This window comes from Zalophus californianus, chromosome 2, assembly GCF_009762305.2.
Source record: "Zalophus californianus isolate mZalCal1 chromosome 2, mZalCal1.pri.v2, whole genome shotgun sequence".
NCBI lineage: Eukaryota > Metazoa > Chordata > Mammalia > Carnivora > Otariidae > Zalophus > Zalophus californianus.
The window spans coordinates 64,334,148-64,352,586 of NC_045596.1; the positions used below are offsets into that span (position 1 = coordinate 64,334,148).

Genomic DNA, 18,439 nt, shown 5'->3' on the forward strand with positions numbered 1-18,439 from the left:
AATACCAAACAAACTTCCTTCTTAATCTCTTTCTTCAAGATAACGACCACCTGAATGGATATCAAGATTACGTCTTACGTTGTAAAATGTACCTAAAACCATAAGCCTTTCTTACTCCCAGAAAAATACTCACAGAATTAATTATTCCTTTAAGAGCTTGAAATCCACCTTTGACAGGGAAAACTTGATCCTTGGAATCAGCAATTCTTTCCAGCTTTCGAAAAATGAGGAACATTTAATTAACGGGTAGTTGAGACATACATTTTATACACTTCATTATGTTTCAGTTATGTTCATCTGAAAAATTACACCAGAGGATCAATTCACCAGTGTAGCCTGTCAGGAATTGAAGGAGATGGCGCTAGTGTTACTCGAAATGTAGTGCAATGAAATGAAACAGCCACAGGCCCTTCACATCGGCCTCAAGTTTGAATCTCAAAACAGTGCAGAGTTCTACTAGCTGTAAATGTCAAGACATAGGAATCTTAGTCACGTTCAACCAGAGATTTAAATGTAAAATCATCTGGTGAGCCAAAAAAAAAAAAAAAAAAAATTAATATATAAACCTTCAAAACTTAATGAAAAAATTGGGGTTTTGGAATGAAAATTATTAAAGATTTCCCAAATCCCTGCACTCCTAAGAGTCAAGGTTTCAAACTCAAACACCTAAATAAGACTGTCATAATAATCTTGTCAGTTGAGTTCAAGGAGGAGTATTCATAATATTTTAATCCAAATGTGTGTTGTATAATATTAGTTCCTCCAAACCAAATGAATATTCAAGAAATTCTAGAGTTTCATTTTCAGTAATGAAACCTATCAAAATCAGACATTATTGATGCAGAGTTCAAAATCATTTTATAGAAAATCTTTAGCAACCAATTAGTGTCACAGTAAATCATCAGTGAAAAGAATTTGATGAACTATTCTTAAAACAATTATGTAATTTAGATTAAGGTTTGCAGATCTGCTGCACTCACTTGAGCTTGTTCAAAGTCAAGGACACCAACACAATAAACTCTAGCCCCAAATGACCTGGATATCTTTGCCTATGGAAAGAAAGAGAGAGAGAGAGATGGGGGGGCGGGGAGGGAGGGGTTCGCATTATTCAAATATCAGGCTATACATACAGAGACACACAGCAAAGTACACTGGGGTATAAAGAACAGTTTCAGCTCAATACTCACCTCTTTCTCTGCATATGATGGCACCAGACCGTCCAACTTACCATCTGTCAGAGCAATTATGATACTGGAGGTTTTTAAGCTTCCTGCTTTCTGAATTTGTTCATTTGCCTGAAAATATAGAATAATTATCCAACTAACAATTTAATCTTAACTTTTAACCAGCATGTTCCATCAGGCTGAATTTATGAGTCTGACAAAACCAAATTATTATAGACTGGCTTTTAAAACAGGATATTTTGTGTTAACTATTTTATTTGAAATATGTATAGATTCACATTATAGAGTAGTGACTATTGGGTTTAAAGGATATAAATTTTAAGCTTTGATTGACTAGTATGAAAATAAACACCGGGAAAATAAAAAATTCCTTAAAAAGCAAAATGCTATCCAAATTTTTCTTATCACCACGGTAAATCAGTCTCATCCTCAGAACAACTAAAAGCATTTAAAAAAAATTTTTTTAAAGATAAACATGTAATGGGGTCTTTGAGTTTTACTAGAAAGTTATAGTTTATTGCATTAAAGAATAAGAAAACATTCTCTCCCATACTTATAAATGTGAAAGAACTTACCAGCTTTAGTCCTTCATGGATGTATGTCTCTCCTACTGGACTAACATGTTTTAAATCCTCCAAGCCTTTACTGATTTTGCTTCTGAAAAATATTATAAAATTAAACAAAAGAAAAATGAGCAAAGATCAAAATAAGCACTTATCAAAAAACATGGCAGTATTACAATTAAGGTTTCTTCAGTAAGAGGAAAGAATATGGGCATCTTTGAGGACAGATAACTTCTCATACTTTTTGCTATTTTAATAAGTATTTAATAGCATTTGTATTTTAACTACAAAAAATAAAAGTACTGACAATGTGAAATAACTTGAGAAATCTAGGTATATTCTAGGCATTTTTGAGCTGAGAACAGATAATTTCTATCATATTTGTTTGACTAAAAGCTAAGGAGTAAAACATTTTCCTTCATCCAAAACAAACAAGGATTGTGTAGGTCAGCTTAAGTGAAAAAGCATTTCTGAAGCGCTTACCCACTTCCCTGCAAGTTGGAAATTTCCTTTGTTATCTGCAGATTTCTGAGGCACATTACTTAACCCTTACTTACAGAAATTCACAGTTTCTACTTTAGTTTCCCAGAGTCCTATGTCTCAGAATCTAGTCACTCTTGTAGCATCTTATCACCCATCCAGACACCAGCTCATTCTCTTGAATACTGTAGGTACTTAGTACATATTTGATGAACAAATGAAAGAATAAATGGTTGGATGGGTGGATGGATGGATGGCAATGGGTTCTTGAAAGAGGCAACAGGAATGAAAAAGATGAAAAACTAGAATAATCTTTTATCATCATAACTATTTAGTGTCCCAATGCAGTATGTCTAAATGAAGTATGAATACATTGTTAAAAGCTATTTTGTGTGTGTTAAGTAAGAGAAGACTCATTTTTCAGGGTTTTTTAATATAGGTTCCAAAGACCCCTTGAGAAATAAAGAAACCATAAGAATCATAAGAGATCAATAACAACAATGTAGCAAAAACAATCCAAAATAAACTCAAAATTTCGTTTTAAATTTTTTAATTTAAAGGATCAGAAGAGAGATCTTAATATATTGCTTTCAGAATTTTAGTTTTTAAAAAGAAGCAAGAAAAATACCTTTTTTTTTTTTGTGAGAGAGAGAGCACATCCCAGCAAGGGGAGAGGCAAAGAGAGAGAGTGAGAGAGAGAGAGGATTTCAAGCAGGCTCCACACTCAGTGCATAAGGAGCCCAACATGGGGCTCGATCCAATGACCCTGTGATCATGACCCCAGCCAAAATCAAGAGTCAGACACTTGACCGACTGAGCCACCCAGGTGCCCCAAGAAAAAAGACCTTTCTACATAAAAAAAGTCTTGCAATGGTGAACTGAAGTATAATGGTTTAAATAAAACATAAAGAGCACCCACACTATTAAGAATGAGAGGTGAAAGATTAATTATAAAAAGTATATTATCTGAATATCAAGGAACTTACTGGAATCATACATAAAAGGATATATATATATACATATCATACACTATTAAAATAAAATTGTATACATATAATACATTTCATACACTATTAAAACGTATGTCAAAAATAGTGAAAAAAATTTTTTATCATACTGCAATGTTGTATTTCAAATATTTGTAATAAAGGAGTCACTCACCAGAACTACACTCATGTTTTAAAAGTAACTTACTGATTATATGCTGATATTGTAAGAAAATTATTATCAGACAAGTTTTCCATCTCAAGGAGTTTTCCAAAAATGTAAGTTTCAAAGTATGATCCTAATCTTCCTCCTTCCTGATTCAGTCATCTCTACCAATCCACATTATCTCTTTTAATACTTGGTTTAAAATCAGCCTATTGTGAATCTATCTTTAACTTCATTACACTCTTTTTTTCTAAGGTACCCCAAATACATCCATGATCAACTTCTACTACAATGAATAATTTTGTCTCTCAAAAACTTTCTACTTTAAAATAATGTAATTAATTTCATTTAACTTAATTTAATGTTTTCACTTCTCAACTAGACTGGAAGTTCACAGTGGACTATCACCGGGTCTACCACTTATAATGTATCCTCCTACTCTGCATGTATTACTTATTATAATGCCTTTTACAAAGTAAGGGTTCAATAAATTTTTCAATCTACCATAGGGAAAAGATTCATAATTTCACAGATGATGGAGCAAATTACCTACATTATAAGCTTGTTTTATCTAAATATTTATGTTTAGTATCTACAGACACAACTTGAAACTGATTCTGTTTGAATGCAGACAAAAACCAAATATTTGGTGCTTCCGAGAAATGAGTGGCAGCGTGTCCTCGAGCATTAATGTTTGCTGCCAAAAGGGAAATGAGAAAAAGACAACTGAAATTCAAGTTTACACAAACAGATTTTGCATGGTAAAAACTGCCTTCTCCATTCAGTTCAGATTCACCTCACCATTGAATTCCTTCTAAGAACCAGACAACACCAGCAGAGGACTCTAAGCTACAAGAACTTGCCCAATGTGGAATTTGGAATTTTTTTGGAAGGTAGGACTCAGCTGGCTTATTTCATTGGAAGAAGAAGAGTACCCCTGGCTTTTCTATCCATAACCATACGTGACACCCTAATATTCTAAGTAGCACTGAATTCCATCATTACTTTTGCAGCTGCAACGTCATTGGAGCGAAGTGTTTCTTGCCAACAGTCAATAACATCAACCAACGCACATGAGCCCTGGTCTTATCTCCTTCCAATGGAACTACACAGTTTGTCAGCCTCCACCAACCAGTGTCATTTTAGGGGAAACTTAAGCCAAACAAGACGGGCAGATCTCAGGCCTTCGAAAGATGCCAAGCAACTAAAAATAAGTTCTAAATTTGTCTATTAGTAAACAGCTAATTGGGGGGGATGCAAAATGTCATAGGTTAAAAAGAGAACTCATGCATCTAAATTATGACTCTAAGAAAGCTCTAAAAAAAATAGGTGGGGGATGATAAAAACAAAAGAAAAAATGCACATGTTAGAAAGCTCAAATTCAACACATCTTAGATCAACCTCACCAAGTTTGGTTTTCACGTTAGGTCTCCGGCTACAGGAATAGTAATAATGAAACTACTTTGGTATTTGTTGTGAAGCTGCAGTCAAGGATGCTGCAACCATAACACATAATGTCCCCTCTAAGGTCTCGTGGCAGAAGGTTCTCGTCATCCCTGAGTAATCACTATACACTTCCTCCTTTCTGCTAAGTACAACTATGTCAACTGTTTCTTGCCCTAACTTTTGGGAAGCCCACCGTAAATTTCTTACTCATTCACAAAATTCTGCTAAGTTCCTATGGTTGTCATATTGCTACATCCTCTTTTCCAAGATCTTAACTTTTCTTTTTATATGCTATTGTCTTTCTGCAATGTTATTATGTTCAGTGCAGCCCAATACTTTTTGGAAAGAGGCAGAATTGAAACAAATTAAATGGGATATTAAACCTCTGATTTTTTTGTTGAGAATCAGTGGGCTAAAATCTATAATCAACTCTTTCTTTTTTATTTCATAATTATATTGATTGGAGAGAAAGAGAGGGACAGACAGAGAGGCAAAAACACACTGACTCATTTCTTTTATCTCTAAAGTAACACTGTCCACTCTGTTAGTATCTTTCCAATTTCTCTGCTGAGTAGGGGAAGGAAGAGATAAGAGGGAAGGGAAAGGATATGATGGAAGGGAAGGAAACATAGCAATTACATTGCCACACACTGCACCACATCAATGGCTTTTCTCCATCCATAGAACACTCTGGATTTTGGAAGGTGTTCATGATGTCATAAATAAAATAAATATCTATTATAAATAGTGGCATAATCAAATGATTGGCAGAGAATTCTGACTTGCCCAACGAACACAGTTAAGGCACAATTTTTTATTTGAAGTACCTTCTACTTGTGACTAAGGATATTATGTTTACACAGTACATTTGTACAGTACTTGAGCTTTCCGATGGACATCTTAACTTTACAGATTTCAAAATCTTTCCAGATTTCACTCAATCTACGTGCACCTGCTAAGCGCCTACCACAAGTGAACACTGAGTCTGTATAGTGATAATGAGAAGGGCTCCCATGTAGTCCATACACATCTCTACAGATGCACCTTAGTGCTCCACCATGGCTGAATACTGGAATCACCGAAGGGCTTTTTTTTTAAAAAATCCCTTCTGGGCTCTAACTGAAGAGATTCTAATTTACTTGTGGTTTGGGGTAAGTTCAGGGTTATTTTTTAGAAATTCCCCAGAGTATTCTAATGCGCAGCCAGAATTAAGAACTTCTGATCTAATATCTTTTTTTTTTAAGATTTTATTTATTTATCTGAGAAAGAGCAAGAGAGAGAGAGCACAAGAAGGGGGAAGGTCAGAGGGAGAAGCAGACTCCGCACTGAGGGGGGAGCCTGCCAGGGAACTCTGTCCCAGGACTCCGGGATCATGACCTGAGCTGAAGGCAGACGCTTAACAAACCAAGCCACTCAGGCACCCACCTCTGATCTAATCTAATTTAGAAACCTTTCCATGTTATTGCAATGCTCTTTTCCTTAACTATTTTGCCAGTCAGTCCTCTACTGAAAGGGTTTGGGGGTGAGTAGGATAATCTTTTAAACTATAAAATACAGTTTCTCGGATGGTACAGCTTAGAGCCAGAGAGAACTTAGATGAATTCCAAGTCCTATCTTGTTTCTTCATCTGTAATGATGGGACGAAAATATCTACCCCATGGAGCCATTGTGAGGATTCAATGGCACATAAGAAGTACTGAGTAAGTTATAGGTACTACTGTTGTTAATTTGATATTAGTAATTTCCCATGTTAGTAGGATTTTGTTCACCCAGGTTACTTTCTCCTTGATTCCAAGGAGAGCTCCTTCAGCAAACTGAGAGTTGAAACATTTTGATACAGACACCAGAAAGGAGAAGGGAAAAGAAAAAAGAAGGAAGGAAAGAAGGTGTTATATTGAACTTTGGTGGGAGAAGGTTCTGGAAAGAAGTCAAATGGGAAGCTATGTAATGAGGGTGGAAGACTTATGGATTGGAGTAAATCAGAAGTGAACTGAAGGTCTGGTTCTACAACTAATAAACTGCATACACCAGCAGTTTACTGTCCTGGAGCTCAGTTTCCATCTCCATAAAATGTAAATAATAATGCCTGCCCGGTTGGGTTTTCATTCATTCCTTTTATAGACATTTATTGGGTCCCCACTATGATATTTATAATATAATGTTATTTGGCAGCTTTGAGCATTCAGAAGGTAGCAGGTGCCTGGACAGAGAGGGTAGTAGGAGAGACAGGAGAAAGAAAGAGAGAAGTGCCCCAAACAAACTCTCCTCCTCATAGTTTCTCCTTTCCACTGCCATGTTGCTCTTCTTGAAAACCTATCATATCCTAACGCATATAAAATGTCTGGTACAAAGTGAGTGCTGCACCGTTATTAGTTATGATTCTTTTATCCCATCATGAGTCAGGGACCGAGTGAGGTTATCCACCAACCAACCCTCAATTCTTTCTTTATGTCACTCTGCATCACTGAATGCAACATACAGGTCAAGCAATGGGACCTTGGCCTCAATTCCCAGCCCAAACGCCTCCTAGTTTTGCAACTCTGGGTAAGTTATATAGCCTCTCTGGCCCTCCATTCCTCCCATCTGAAAAATGGGGGTGATGACGGTACTTACGTAGTGGAGTTTAATCAAAATTAAAGGTACTATCACATGTAGAACACTTCGTATACTGCATAGCCCATAGTATTCAATTATCAATAACCAACTGTTAATATCTATTCACTGTACTCTATCCTTTTATCCATAGAAGAAAACTTAAGTACAAATTATCAGCTTTGTTAGTCACAGTTTATAAGCCTCATTTGGGAACTATCCCTTTAATCATCCCTCACAAAACACACAACTTTAAAACTTTATATTAAATCACACAAACAACAAATCATATCCATAAGTGTGTACTATTGTTCTTGAATAAATAGTTGAATACCAACAACCTCAAAACATACTTCTTTTATAGCTCAAAATTTTAAGATATTTTTAAAAATTTGCAGTCATTGCTAGTTAAGAAAACTTCTATCCTCACATTGTACTAGAAAGTATTTCTACCTATTGTTAATTCTTAAGTCCTCGATAGTTGAAATTTAATAATACTATTTAAAATCACGGAGATAAAGGAAAATGTGCCAATCTATTCTAACATGACTCAAGAAGGACATAATGGTAATATTAAAAATATAAAAGTAAAAGAGAATGTATTAATGTTAATAAACAAATAGTTTTCATTTATGGAAAAGAATAAAAGGAATTAAAGGAAGAGGTTAATAAAAAATAATAAAAGTAAAGGACACTTCGCATTCAAAATTTACTGAGATGGATTATGGGTCACACTAGAGTCTAAAGACTAGAGCCCAAATTACCAATCTGTTATTTTGGTTATATACAAGGGTTATATTTTTCCTCTAAGCTGACATGTTTATATCAAAAGAGATTTATCTTAGAGTTTCATTATTACTTTTCATAAAATCTATAGTAGGTGATCTCCAATACGACCTCTGTCAATTCCTTCCCACTCTCTATATGCCCATTCTCCCATCAAGAGATGGCATTTATCTGCCCCGCCCCCGCCTTGAATCTGGCCTAGTCCTGCTATTGCTTGGCAATAGGATAAGGTAGAAGTGATGTTCTTGGACATCTGAGTCCAATCCTTTAAAAAATGGGGACTTTGTTCCCTTCATCTTGTAACACTTGCTCTTGGAAAGCTCTCTCTTGGAACCCAGTCATCATACCGTGAGAAGCTATGCCACATGAGGAGGTCACATGGAGGAGAACCAAGTTATTCCACTAAACAGCTCTAGCTGAGCTCCAGAATCAACAACCAGCCTCTATGACTACAGCATCAGATAACATCACATGGGGCAGAGAAACCTCCCAGCCAAGCCGTCAGTCCACAGAATTGTGAATGGTAATAAAATTGCTGTTGTTTAAGCCACTAAGTTTTGCGGTGTTTTGTCATGAATCAAAACTTGCTTATTGTTTATTTAACATGTCACTCTAAGGCCAACATGTGCCAATGTCTCTGTGGTCCAGAGCCCAGACCAATGAATCCAAGGTAGCCGTCCTAGATTCATAAATAGCTGCTTACAAAATGCTCTGCACAATCTGGGTTCTGTGAAAAAATTCTCTCCTGCTTAGTCTGCGCTTACCAAAGTGTGGTACATGGCTCACACCTGAACTCTGTACTGGCTGCGTTTGGTCTATTTTTTTACCCGACTTCCTCATTCAGTGCCTTACTAAGTCATGAGAAATTGACCTCTGCGTTTTACCACTTGGGTGTGCCAGGTCTATCTCCCAGGTATGAGTAACCATGTATTTCATTTTCTAGAATATAAAGCAGATGTGGGACTTCACTGAAATAACTATTAGCATATCCATGACTAGACTCTGAACTGCTGTCTTGCCCAGACCTCTCAGGATTAGCACGATGTGTGGCCCAAACGGACTTTTCACCAGGAGTAATCACTTCTCTAATATGATTAACAACAACAACAAAAAAACTACATTCACTTCCTCTCACCACATCACTGGTTTATAAGAGAACAGAACAGGTTTAGAGGAAGAACTCATCTTTGAATTATGACAAATTCTGACTAATTGTGAAAAGTGGAGAAGGGGGAACACAGCAAGTCTGAGGCAATGCAGTGGTTAAAGGCTCATGCTCAGGAGTCAGACCTTGGCGTGAACCCTGGCTCGAACTACTTAGCTGTGTCACTTCGAGCAAATTCATTTGACCTCTCTAAACTACTCTTAGAATCCTGGCACCTGAGGATGAAAATGATTGCGGTAGTATACACTGATAACCTCCAAATCCCATTTCAACCTTAGACTCCTTCCCACATCAATTAAGCCTTCTCATGTGTCATAGGCATTTAATCATCCCAACATTGCGATATGGTAGGAATGATTAGCTCCTTCTAGTGGGCAAGAGAACTGGCCAGCAGGAAGTGAAATTACTTGCCCAAGGTCACACAACGAGTATATAGCTTCCATGTCTACCTGACTTGAGGTCCACTCCTGGTGTTTTCATTTCAACAAGGAACCTTCAGGATCCCCCGAGATAGCAATTGGATATGTTATTCCTGAATGCTTTCTACTTCCAACTCCTAAATTCCATTCTGACTCCAAGAGAGCTATCTCTGGCTAAAGAAGGCAATAACATTTTTTTTTTAATTTGAGCATTTGTTGTTTTCTGTTTTTTTTTTTTTTTTACAAATAATAGTGTTGAAATAAAATTGAATCGCTAAGGTGTATGGAAATTAAAAAATGAAGGTTCTCCCCACCCTGAATCTCACTGCTAAGAAAGTATTGTTGTCAGCAGTTTCTTGCATATCTTCCAGACTTTTTTCCATGCATTTATGATAACACACACACAAACACACACACACACACCATAAAAATGGTTAAAGATTTTTTTGTTTTTATTTTAGAAAAAGAAAATCATACTTAACAGTGTTCTGCCACCTGCTTTTCTCAATTAATGTATCTTAGATATACTTTCATGTTAATATACATGGATTTTCCAATTCTTTTCATGACTACATAGCATCCCATTCTATATATTTTTTTAAAATTACATCAATTGAAACACATTTAGATTGAATACAGTTTTCACTATTATGGACAACACTGCAGTGTCCAACTTTACACTTACCTATCTTTGCACACTGTTGCTAGGATTTCAGTGGAATACAATCCTAAAAAGTAGAATGGCTGATAGGAACCTTCTACTTTTACAGATACTACCAAATTTCTGCGCAAAATTAATGAACCAATTTATGTTACCAATTCTTATGAAGGACTGTTTTATCACAAGTAAATTTTTAATTCAGATTTTAAGGAATAAGAATAAATCTTTTCAAATAATAGAAATGTATATATTATCCAAACTTAATCAAATGACTTCTCTCTTTAATTTCCTATGAGTTTGCCTAAGGAATATTTTTTCCTAAGTAATTGATTATTGTGCTCAGGTTAAACAATTATATGACTTTTCAATTTGGGAAAAAATACATTAAGAAGAGTGTTGGAAAAGTTTATAACTGATCCACAAGAGTAGGAAAGAAACTTAGCAAATCTACGTCATCATTTATCATTTCTCAAAGAGATGATATATGATAGTAGTTAATAACTCAGGTTCTATAGTGACCAATTCAACCATTCACCCAGCGAGTATTTGTTGAGCATCTACTGTGTGCCAGGTTCTGTTCTGGTATCAAATATGTGGGTGAACAAGACAAAGAAGACTCCTCTGCTCTCATGCAATTTATTTTAGGGTGATAGAGATAAAAATAAATTACTTAACAGAATAATTTCAAAAAGTGATAACCAAATAGACTATCATGACCGATCTCTGCGGAGGAGGGCCAGGGTGCCTGTAGACTTGATGGCCAGGCTAAGGGTCTCAGAGGAGAGGACACATGGGATGATGCCTAAAGAATAAGAATGAGCTAGCCAGGGGAAGTTCTGGGGCAGAGAAAGGGCAAAATTCCTAATGTGGGAAGAAGCCTGGCCTGGTCAGGGAATGGAAAGACCAGTGGGCTAAACTGTGGCACACAATGTTGTAGGAAAGGATTGGGTAAGGCAATCAGGTAGGGCTTTTAGGCCATTAGGAGACATAGGCTTTCTATTCTAGGCCATTAGAACTGTCATAAGCACCAGAGGGGCATACTCTATACTTTAAAAGACCATTCTGGCTAATATACCCTCACCACGTATTAACTGTATGTCCTTGGATAAGCTACATTACCTTCCTTAGCTTCCATTTCCTCATTTGTAACGTTAAGATAATAACAGTATGTATTACATGTATTAATATGAGGATGAAATGAGGTAATGAATGGAAAGCATTTTGCACACTGCCTAGCACATAATAACTGTTCACTAAATGTTTTTAACTAAATCACTTTTACATCATTAAGATCACATTGAATAGAAGTGAGCATAATTCACTATTCCCAATTATGTAGCATAATAACTAAAAATATCCTTTAAAATTACTCTTGATTCAAATTCTCTAATATTGAGGCCAGATTTGTCCATATTGAATCAACATGGCACTTTTATCTGACCCTATACTACAGCCCTGAGCATTTAAGTGTATGTGCACACTCCTTACTCTCACACACACTAGATTATCCATCTTTGTGTTGCCCCCAGAGCCCATAACACTCAATACATCACCTATAAGGTAGGCAAGCAAGCAGGTAGGTAGATAAGCGGATGAATGAGCTAACAGAGGATAAAATAACACAGAGGATAAAAATCATGGGGGCAAGAGAAGAGAGTGTTTCAAACTGAAACACTTAAAAGAGTAAAGTTTTTATATTATGAGTATATAAAATGTATAACTGATCATATCTTGCCAAGTCCATGTACTTACAGAGCATTGGACACCATGTTGAAATTCTATAAGAAGACACTGCTCTATTGTAAGGACTTAACTGCCTTCCCATCTTCTTCATCTCTACTGAAAATATTTAGCAACACTCTGAGAAACAGGAAAGAAGTACTTCTCATAATAACCAAAGGAATGAAGAATTATGAACAACAGAACCAAAATTGTGAAACCTGCTGTGTGTCTCATTTAGTCAGGTCTCTCTGTGATGTGACCTAGGACATCAGGAAAGTTTATAGGTAGAATTCCAATGTCTAGGCTTTGAAACAAAGATCCACCGTAGTTGTGGAAGCATTTTTTCAGTAATTTTGTATCTAAATATGTGAACTGTTTCTACACACTTGAGAGCAGGTAATGGATGAAAAGTGACCCTATACCCAAATACCCAGGACAAAGAAGTTTGAGAAGTTACTGATTTAATAAAATAAAATTAGTAAAAGAACAACTAGGAGCAGAAAATAATACCCTTTAATGGAGACTGTTCTGTGATATAAAAAGTACTTTTCTCTGCATTGTCTTATTTTGATCTTTACAACAACTCTCTAAGAAAGCACAGAAGAGTATCAATGATAAAGATTTAAAAGAGAAAGAAAGAAAACATGGCCAATTATGTCTGCAGTTTACACACATAAAAGTTGACACACTGAGCAGATGATTTGCCCCACATCTCTCAATCAGTAAGTGGCACAGCCATAATTCTAACCTAGGCCTTCTTAGTATACTTTCTGCCACCCTACACTAATTCAGCATGCCACAAATAGTGCAATTCGTTAAAACAGAATGCAGCTCTATGTAAAAAGAGACAGAGGAGTGAACTGTATATAAGTTGTAAGTAGCATTATCACTTCTCCTTGAATATTATAAATCCTTTCAAGCAGGACAATTATCCCTATTTGTAAGCATCATTCCTCACTAATCATTAAAATACTACATATTCCCTAGATCCAAATAATAATAAAAGTAGTAACAAGTAATAGCGATGACAGAGCTTTCATCTCTTGAATACGTACGCACCAGACTCTGTCCTGCATTCTCCACATTCACTGACTTCATTCTCACAACAACCCTTTGAGACAGATATTGTTATCACCATCATCATTGTCATCATTACAGAAATGGACAAAACTGAGACATAAAGAGGTTAAGTATCTTGCCCATGACCATTTGGCTAGTAAATTGGTTCAGTGACTCTTAACTGCAACATGCTTATATCTATGCTACCTCTTCAAATAGAAGCTTCTTTATCCCAGTCCTCTCCTCTTTTAGATTTAACCAATGATAAAGGAAGAATCTCTCATTTAGATTAACATTTTAAACCCTTTCCATGCATTTCTAAATAATACCAATTTTGTTGACCAATCACGACATTTCATCTTCAAAGTGCCTAACAGAGAACCTGGCACAGCATACGCAGGTGACAATTACTGAGAGTCTACTCTGTGTCTGGTGTCATGCTAAGTGCTTTTCCCTGCATAAGCACCCTGTAAATGTTAACGCCGTTCTTTCTTTCTTCTAACGAACAGACTCCATTAGGAGACCTACCTGGATCTTTGAAAATTAAGCTGGGCAATGAACAAAATTTCTTTTCATGGAAACAGAGCTATTGTATGTGGGTTATAAAAGGGACTACTATTGCTCTCTTGATGACACAGAGAGGCACACAAGAAAGTATGGAAGGAAAGTATCAGTGAGAAGACGGAGGTCATAAGCTGGACTCCTCATCTACAGACGTAGTTCCTCTCCAGAAAAAAGTAAACTTAAAGCACAAATAAATTAGAAGTTTATCTATCTATCTATATATACACACACACATACTTTTCCAAATTAACTCTGCAAAGTATAAATAAGTTCTCTCCCTGAGTCCCTTTAAATATTATGTTTCCTTAACCAGAGTTTAAATAAAAAGTTGAAACAAACAAAATACATAAATAAATATTATATTTTCTCAACATTTTTAAAGAAAAAATAATTTATAAAAAAACTATATTCAAGTATAACTTTGTGGAAATCCACATACTATGCAAAACAAAATACACCAGCCTCCCTTACTAAAATGACAACTAAGGCAGAGATCTGGGTTTCACTGTACATTCCAGAGCCAACAAGAATGATATCGATTTTCAGATTATCTGCTCTTTTATATTACTCATACCTCCTTTCTCCTCTATTAGTGAACAGAGCTGAACTGTGTCTGTGCATTTGCTTGATTCCACTGGGAGGCCTGAATCACCACTTGGAAATATCAATCATTCCTTCAAGATTAGTCTCTACTAAAAGCCTACAGTGAAATGATAATGCACTAACCTGTCTCCAGTTAATGGCAAAATAATGGTTGCTTGAGAAGAAAACACAATGAAAGATAATCTCATTTGAGGGCTGCAAAATAAGAAAAGAGGCAGTTAAAACATTTTTAAAAGAAATACTGATACAATACAGATACACAGCTATGGAGTCTCAGTTAAAATCAGACTCTGATGGTCCAGGCTTCTTTTTAAATGGAACTCCCTAAATAGATACACTAACTCTGCTTAACATTACCGCATAAGCCATCTTGGATTTAGTCAGTGCTTCTCAGCACTCAGACAATCCTCCATGACCCATAAGGCCATTTAGGGAAGAGACTACCTAGAAAGATGAATTCTAGGCTAATGTAAAATCCTTTCGTAGAAAATACTTCTTCCTTTACCTATTTTCCCCGTTCTACCTCATCTCCTTAAAGGAGGCCGGACTCTTCTGAGCGATTGTCATTAGCAATATTTAGGGCTGGAGAGCAGTCAGTTTGATTTAATTACCACAATTATGATATGAGACAAAAGTGATCCAGAAGTAAGAGTATCATGGACAATGTGAAAGAGACTAACAAATCAGTTTTGATTAGACATTTCCAATTGTCCTAGTCTCAAACATCATACTTCCCACTGGCAACACCTGCCCCAGTCGGCTACATCTTTTAAGCATTAGGCATTTATCTCACATAATGGTTTTTGTCTCCAAGACACTCTACGCCACCACGACTAAGATCTGAAACTGAAAACAGGAAACTAAGATCTATAAACTGAAGATCGGAATGATCTCAAAGGCTTATCCATATTTGAAGATATTCTCTCCAGTAGTCAGTCTTTATTCGCTTTCTACAATGTATTATGAGTTAGTAACTAAGCAACTAAATTTGAGCCAGAGAACTGTGTATCATAGAATTCCAACTTGCAAACCAGACCAAATCAATAAAAGCCCCACTTCTTCAAAATGTGTATTGAAATGATCTATACTTGCGATCAAAATCTATGTGATGCTCTCTGCACACTCTCGGATTAAATCAGAAAATTTATAAACAACTGTCCCTACTGCGTTTAACATTTAAAGATAGAGGGCCTTATTCATTTTTCTTTCCTAGACAGTTTTACTTCAGACCTTGTCCAGAAATGAGAGTGTTATACTTGGCTTCTTAAGCAAGAGACTGATGATTGAACATGGACAAGCATACATTTTTATAGGGATAAGTTTACTGCTGCCAATAACTGAAAGCAAGGATTGCCTAGGCCTCTACAGATTGTTTGAAGTTACTTGCAACATGACTTTCAAAATGTTTTGATCATCCAAGCCTGTTTTACAGAAAACATTTGGGCTAACAAGACTGAAAGAAGCAATATTTAATGATACGGTTCCTTTTTGTGTCCTTTCCATTATCTTGATAAACTTGCATTTGCTCATTGCATTTTTTTCTTTAAAAAAAAAAAAAGAAGAAGAAAAAGAAGAAAAAAAAAAGGCTCAAAAGCCTGGTGTTCTGGGGTTATTTTTAAATAGAGATGCCACTAATTCCTAGTTACCTCTAAATAAGAGAGTAAGCTGGATTTCACAGCAGTTATGCTTTTTATAGGAGAAAAAAACCAGTCTTTCCTAGTAAGGCTTATTGCATATATAGAACAGTTAAATTTTAAACCAGCCACACACCCACACATTGGGTAAACACAAGTCATCTCTTTAAACACACACAAGTGCCTTTTCTGGTAGTGGGTTATTAACACATGTTCATTTGAAGTTTATCAACACTTTTTTTTTTTAATGGGACCTTTACAATGCTAAGAATTGTGTGGAAAGAAAATACATTATGGATACTATTAGCGTAAAATTTGTTTTATGTGATAAATTATGAGAAAGCGCAACTAAAATTCAAAACAGATGAAAATTCAGAAAGGAAAAGACATTTGTAATAGTATTTGAAGATGCTTCCCAAGGGCCTGAGCCAAGTTTCTGGGATCCAGATGAAATAAGCCCTGAACAACTGAAGAGCTGTCCTAATAACTACATGTGTGTGTAATAATGGTCTTGAGGCACTTAAAAATCAACATTTCATGAGAGGCTTTCCCTGCGAAAGGTTTCAAAAAAGGAACATCTTACACTTCAGTCTACTTCCCTCCACCTCAAACTCCCCTGCCTGGAAAAGTAAAGTGGGAGAAATACCTCACAAATCTCTCTGTAAGTTGCTGGACAAAATTATAAATTTCAATCCAATTATTTGCCACACTCCCAGACCTGTAAAATGAAATTGAACTGATGAGAAACAAACAAAACATTTACGTGGGGGGTAACCCGGCCTTTACTTCAAGCAAAGTAACAGTATTGGCAGCTGAAACAGGCGCTAAAAGAATCAGGGAAACCAACCCATCTTCGGGGACCACCTGCCCAATTGTTTGGAGTAGGATCCCGCCTCTTCAAAATAAACACAACCTTCCTTCACAGGAAATGCAAACCACCTTGAGTACGTTGACCCTAGGGTTTCCCTGGCTACAACGAAAGCGCTGTGATCAGGATCTGACCCGGCAAACTTTAGCCAGTTGAGGGGGTGAAGCCAGAGGGGTCCGAGAAACAGGCCCGTCTGGGTTCCGGGGATGCAGACGGCTACCCCAAACAGACACTCTCCCATTTCCCAAGAGGCCCCAGGACTGGCAAACAGTGACCACCCCACCTCCCCAGAGAGCCCAGCAGCTCGGGGCTCCTCCGATCACCACCCAGCCAGCACAGATAAGAAAGCGCTTGCCCTTCGGATGATAGCACAAAGTACCCGTCGTCGGCTTTCTAGCACCCCTCCCTAGGGCGCACACGTATCTCCATGTCCCCAGCCACAGCTCATCCAATGCCACCCACCGGAAGACCCTGGACCTCCCTCCGGCACTCACTTGTCCAGGACGAAGTAGAGATCAAAGGCTCCTCCGCAGGAGCGCTGCTCCTGGGCACTCACCGGCCCCCCAGGACCGCTGAGCACCAGCAGCCACAGCCCGGGGACCAGCCAGCTCCCGGGACTGCGGGCCCGAGAGAGCCCCGCCACCATCCTGCGGCCAGGGGCCTGCGGCTGCCTCCTGCTCGCAGCCCCCTCGGCTCGACTCAGTGGGGACGCTAAAGTGGTCGGAGTTACCAGGGACGCACCCCGGGGTGGGGGACAGCGAGCTGCTGGGGCGCCGGCGCCCGGGGCAGCAGGACCCACTAACTGACAGAGGGAGGGAAAAGGAAGGGAGGGAGGTCCTAGGAGGACAAAGGGAGACACTGCAACCGCCGCAGCTGCCGCCGGAACTCTTGACGAATCCCAGTGGAAGAGCGATCCAGTCCTCCCCCTCCGGATTCCGGAGAGTTCCTGCAGACAATGAGGGCCCACGGCGACAGCGCTCAAGAGAAGTTCCCCCTCGGCTTCAGGCCGAACCTCTAGCACCGGCCGCGGAACCGGAGCGGCAGTCCCATTCCGCCCGGAGCGCTGAAGTCCCGCGGCTGCAGTGCGCGCCGGGGCAGGCGCCCCCGAGACGCGGGGACGCCGCACAAACTTGGAGTGGAGATCCCCGTCCGCCGGTTTCCTTATCCAGTGGCCCACAACTCGCCTCGGCGCTCCAAACTTTCTTCCTAGGTCTCGGCTCTGGCGCAGTGCAACCGGGCGGTCCCCTTTAGGGGTGGAGGCTGAGCGGGCCCTGGGGTTAGTGGCTCCAGAGAAGCCGCTTCAATCAAGGCCAAGAGCAAGATCTGGCTAGGTCTCTCTATGTGTCAGTGTGCGTCTGAGGGCGGGGCCTGATCTGAAGCCACACACGCACACTTGTGGGTTCGTGCTGAGTGGAACAAGAGTAACGCTTGCCAGATTTCTGAAGGGGAAAAGGAGTTTAGAACAACAAATGTCCTCTAAAACTAAACATACCCATGTAGCCTGCAGGCCTGGCCTATTTCAGCCGCTTTGTGGAAAGGCA

General features: G+C 38.2%; 1 protein-coding gene across 4 annotated transcripts in view; it reads right to left on the minus strand.

The window, feature by feature from the left end:
- The window catches only part of ANTXR2 (ANTXR cell adhesion molecule 2), a 149,799-nt gene extending 131,606 nt beyond the window's left edge, over positions 1 to 18,193 (minus strand). For 3 of the 4 annotated variants that reach the window (XR_004819907.1, XM_035726044.1, XM_035726043.1), the window contains exons 1-7: positions 17,393 to 18,193; positions 16,677 to 16,748; positions 14,520 to 14,591; positions 1,760 to 1,841; positions 1,188 to 1,295; positions 981 to 1,049; positions 134 to 214 (exon numbers count right to left, since the gene is read on the minus strand). Coding sequence is in view for 3 of the 4 variants with exons in the window: in XM_035726044.1 (XP_035581937.1) it covers positions 134 to 214; positions 981 to 1,049; positions 1,188 to 1,295; positions 1,760 to 1,841; positions 14,520 to 14,591; positions 16,677 to 16,748; positions 17,393 to 17,544 (636 nt within the window). In the remaining variant the exon portion in view is untranslated. The remainder of the gene's footprint in view (positions 1 to 133; positions 215 to 980; positions 1,050 to 1,187; positions 1,296 to 1,759; positions 1,842 to 14,519; positions 14,592 to 16,676; positions 16,749 to 17,392) is intronic. The other variant, XM_035726045.1, reaches the window with a different exon arrangement.
- Between the last annotated feature and the right edge of the window lie 246 nt (positions 18,194 to 18,439).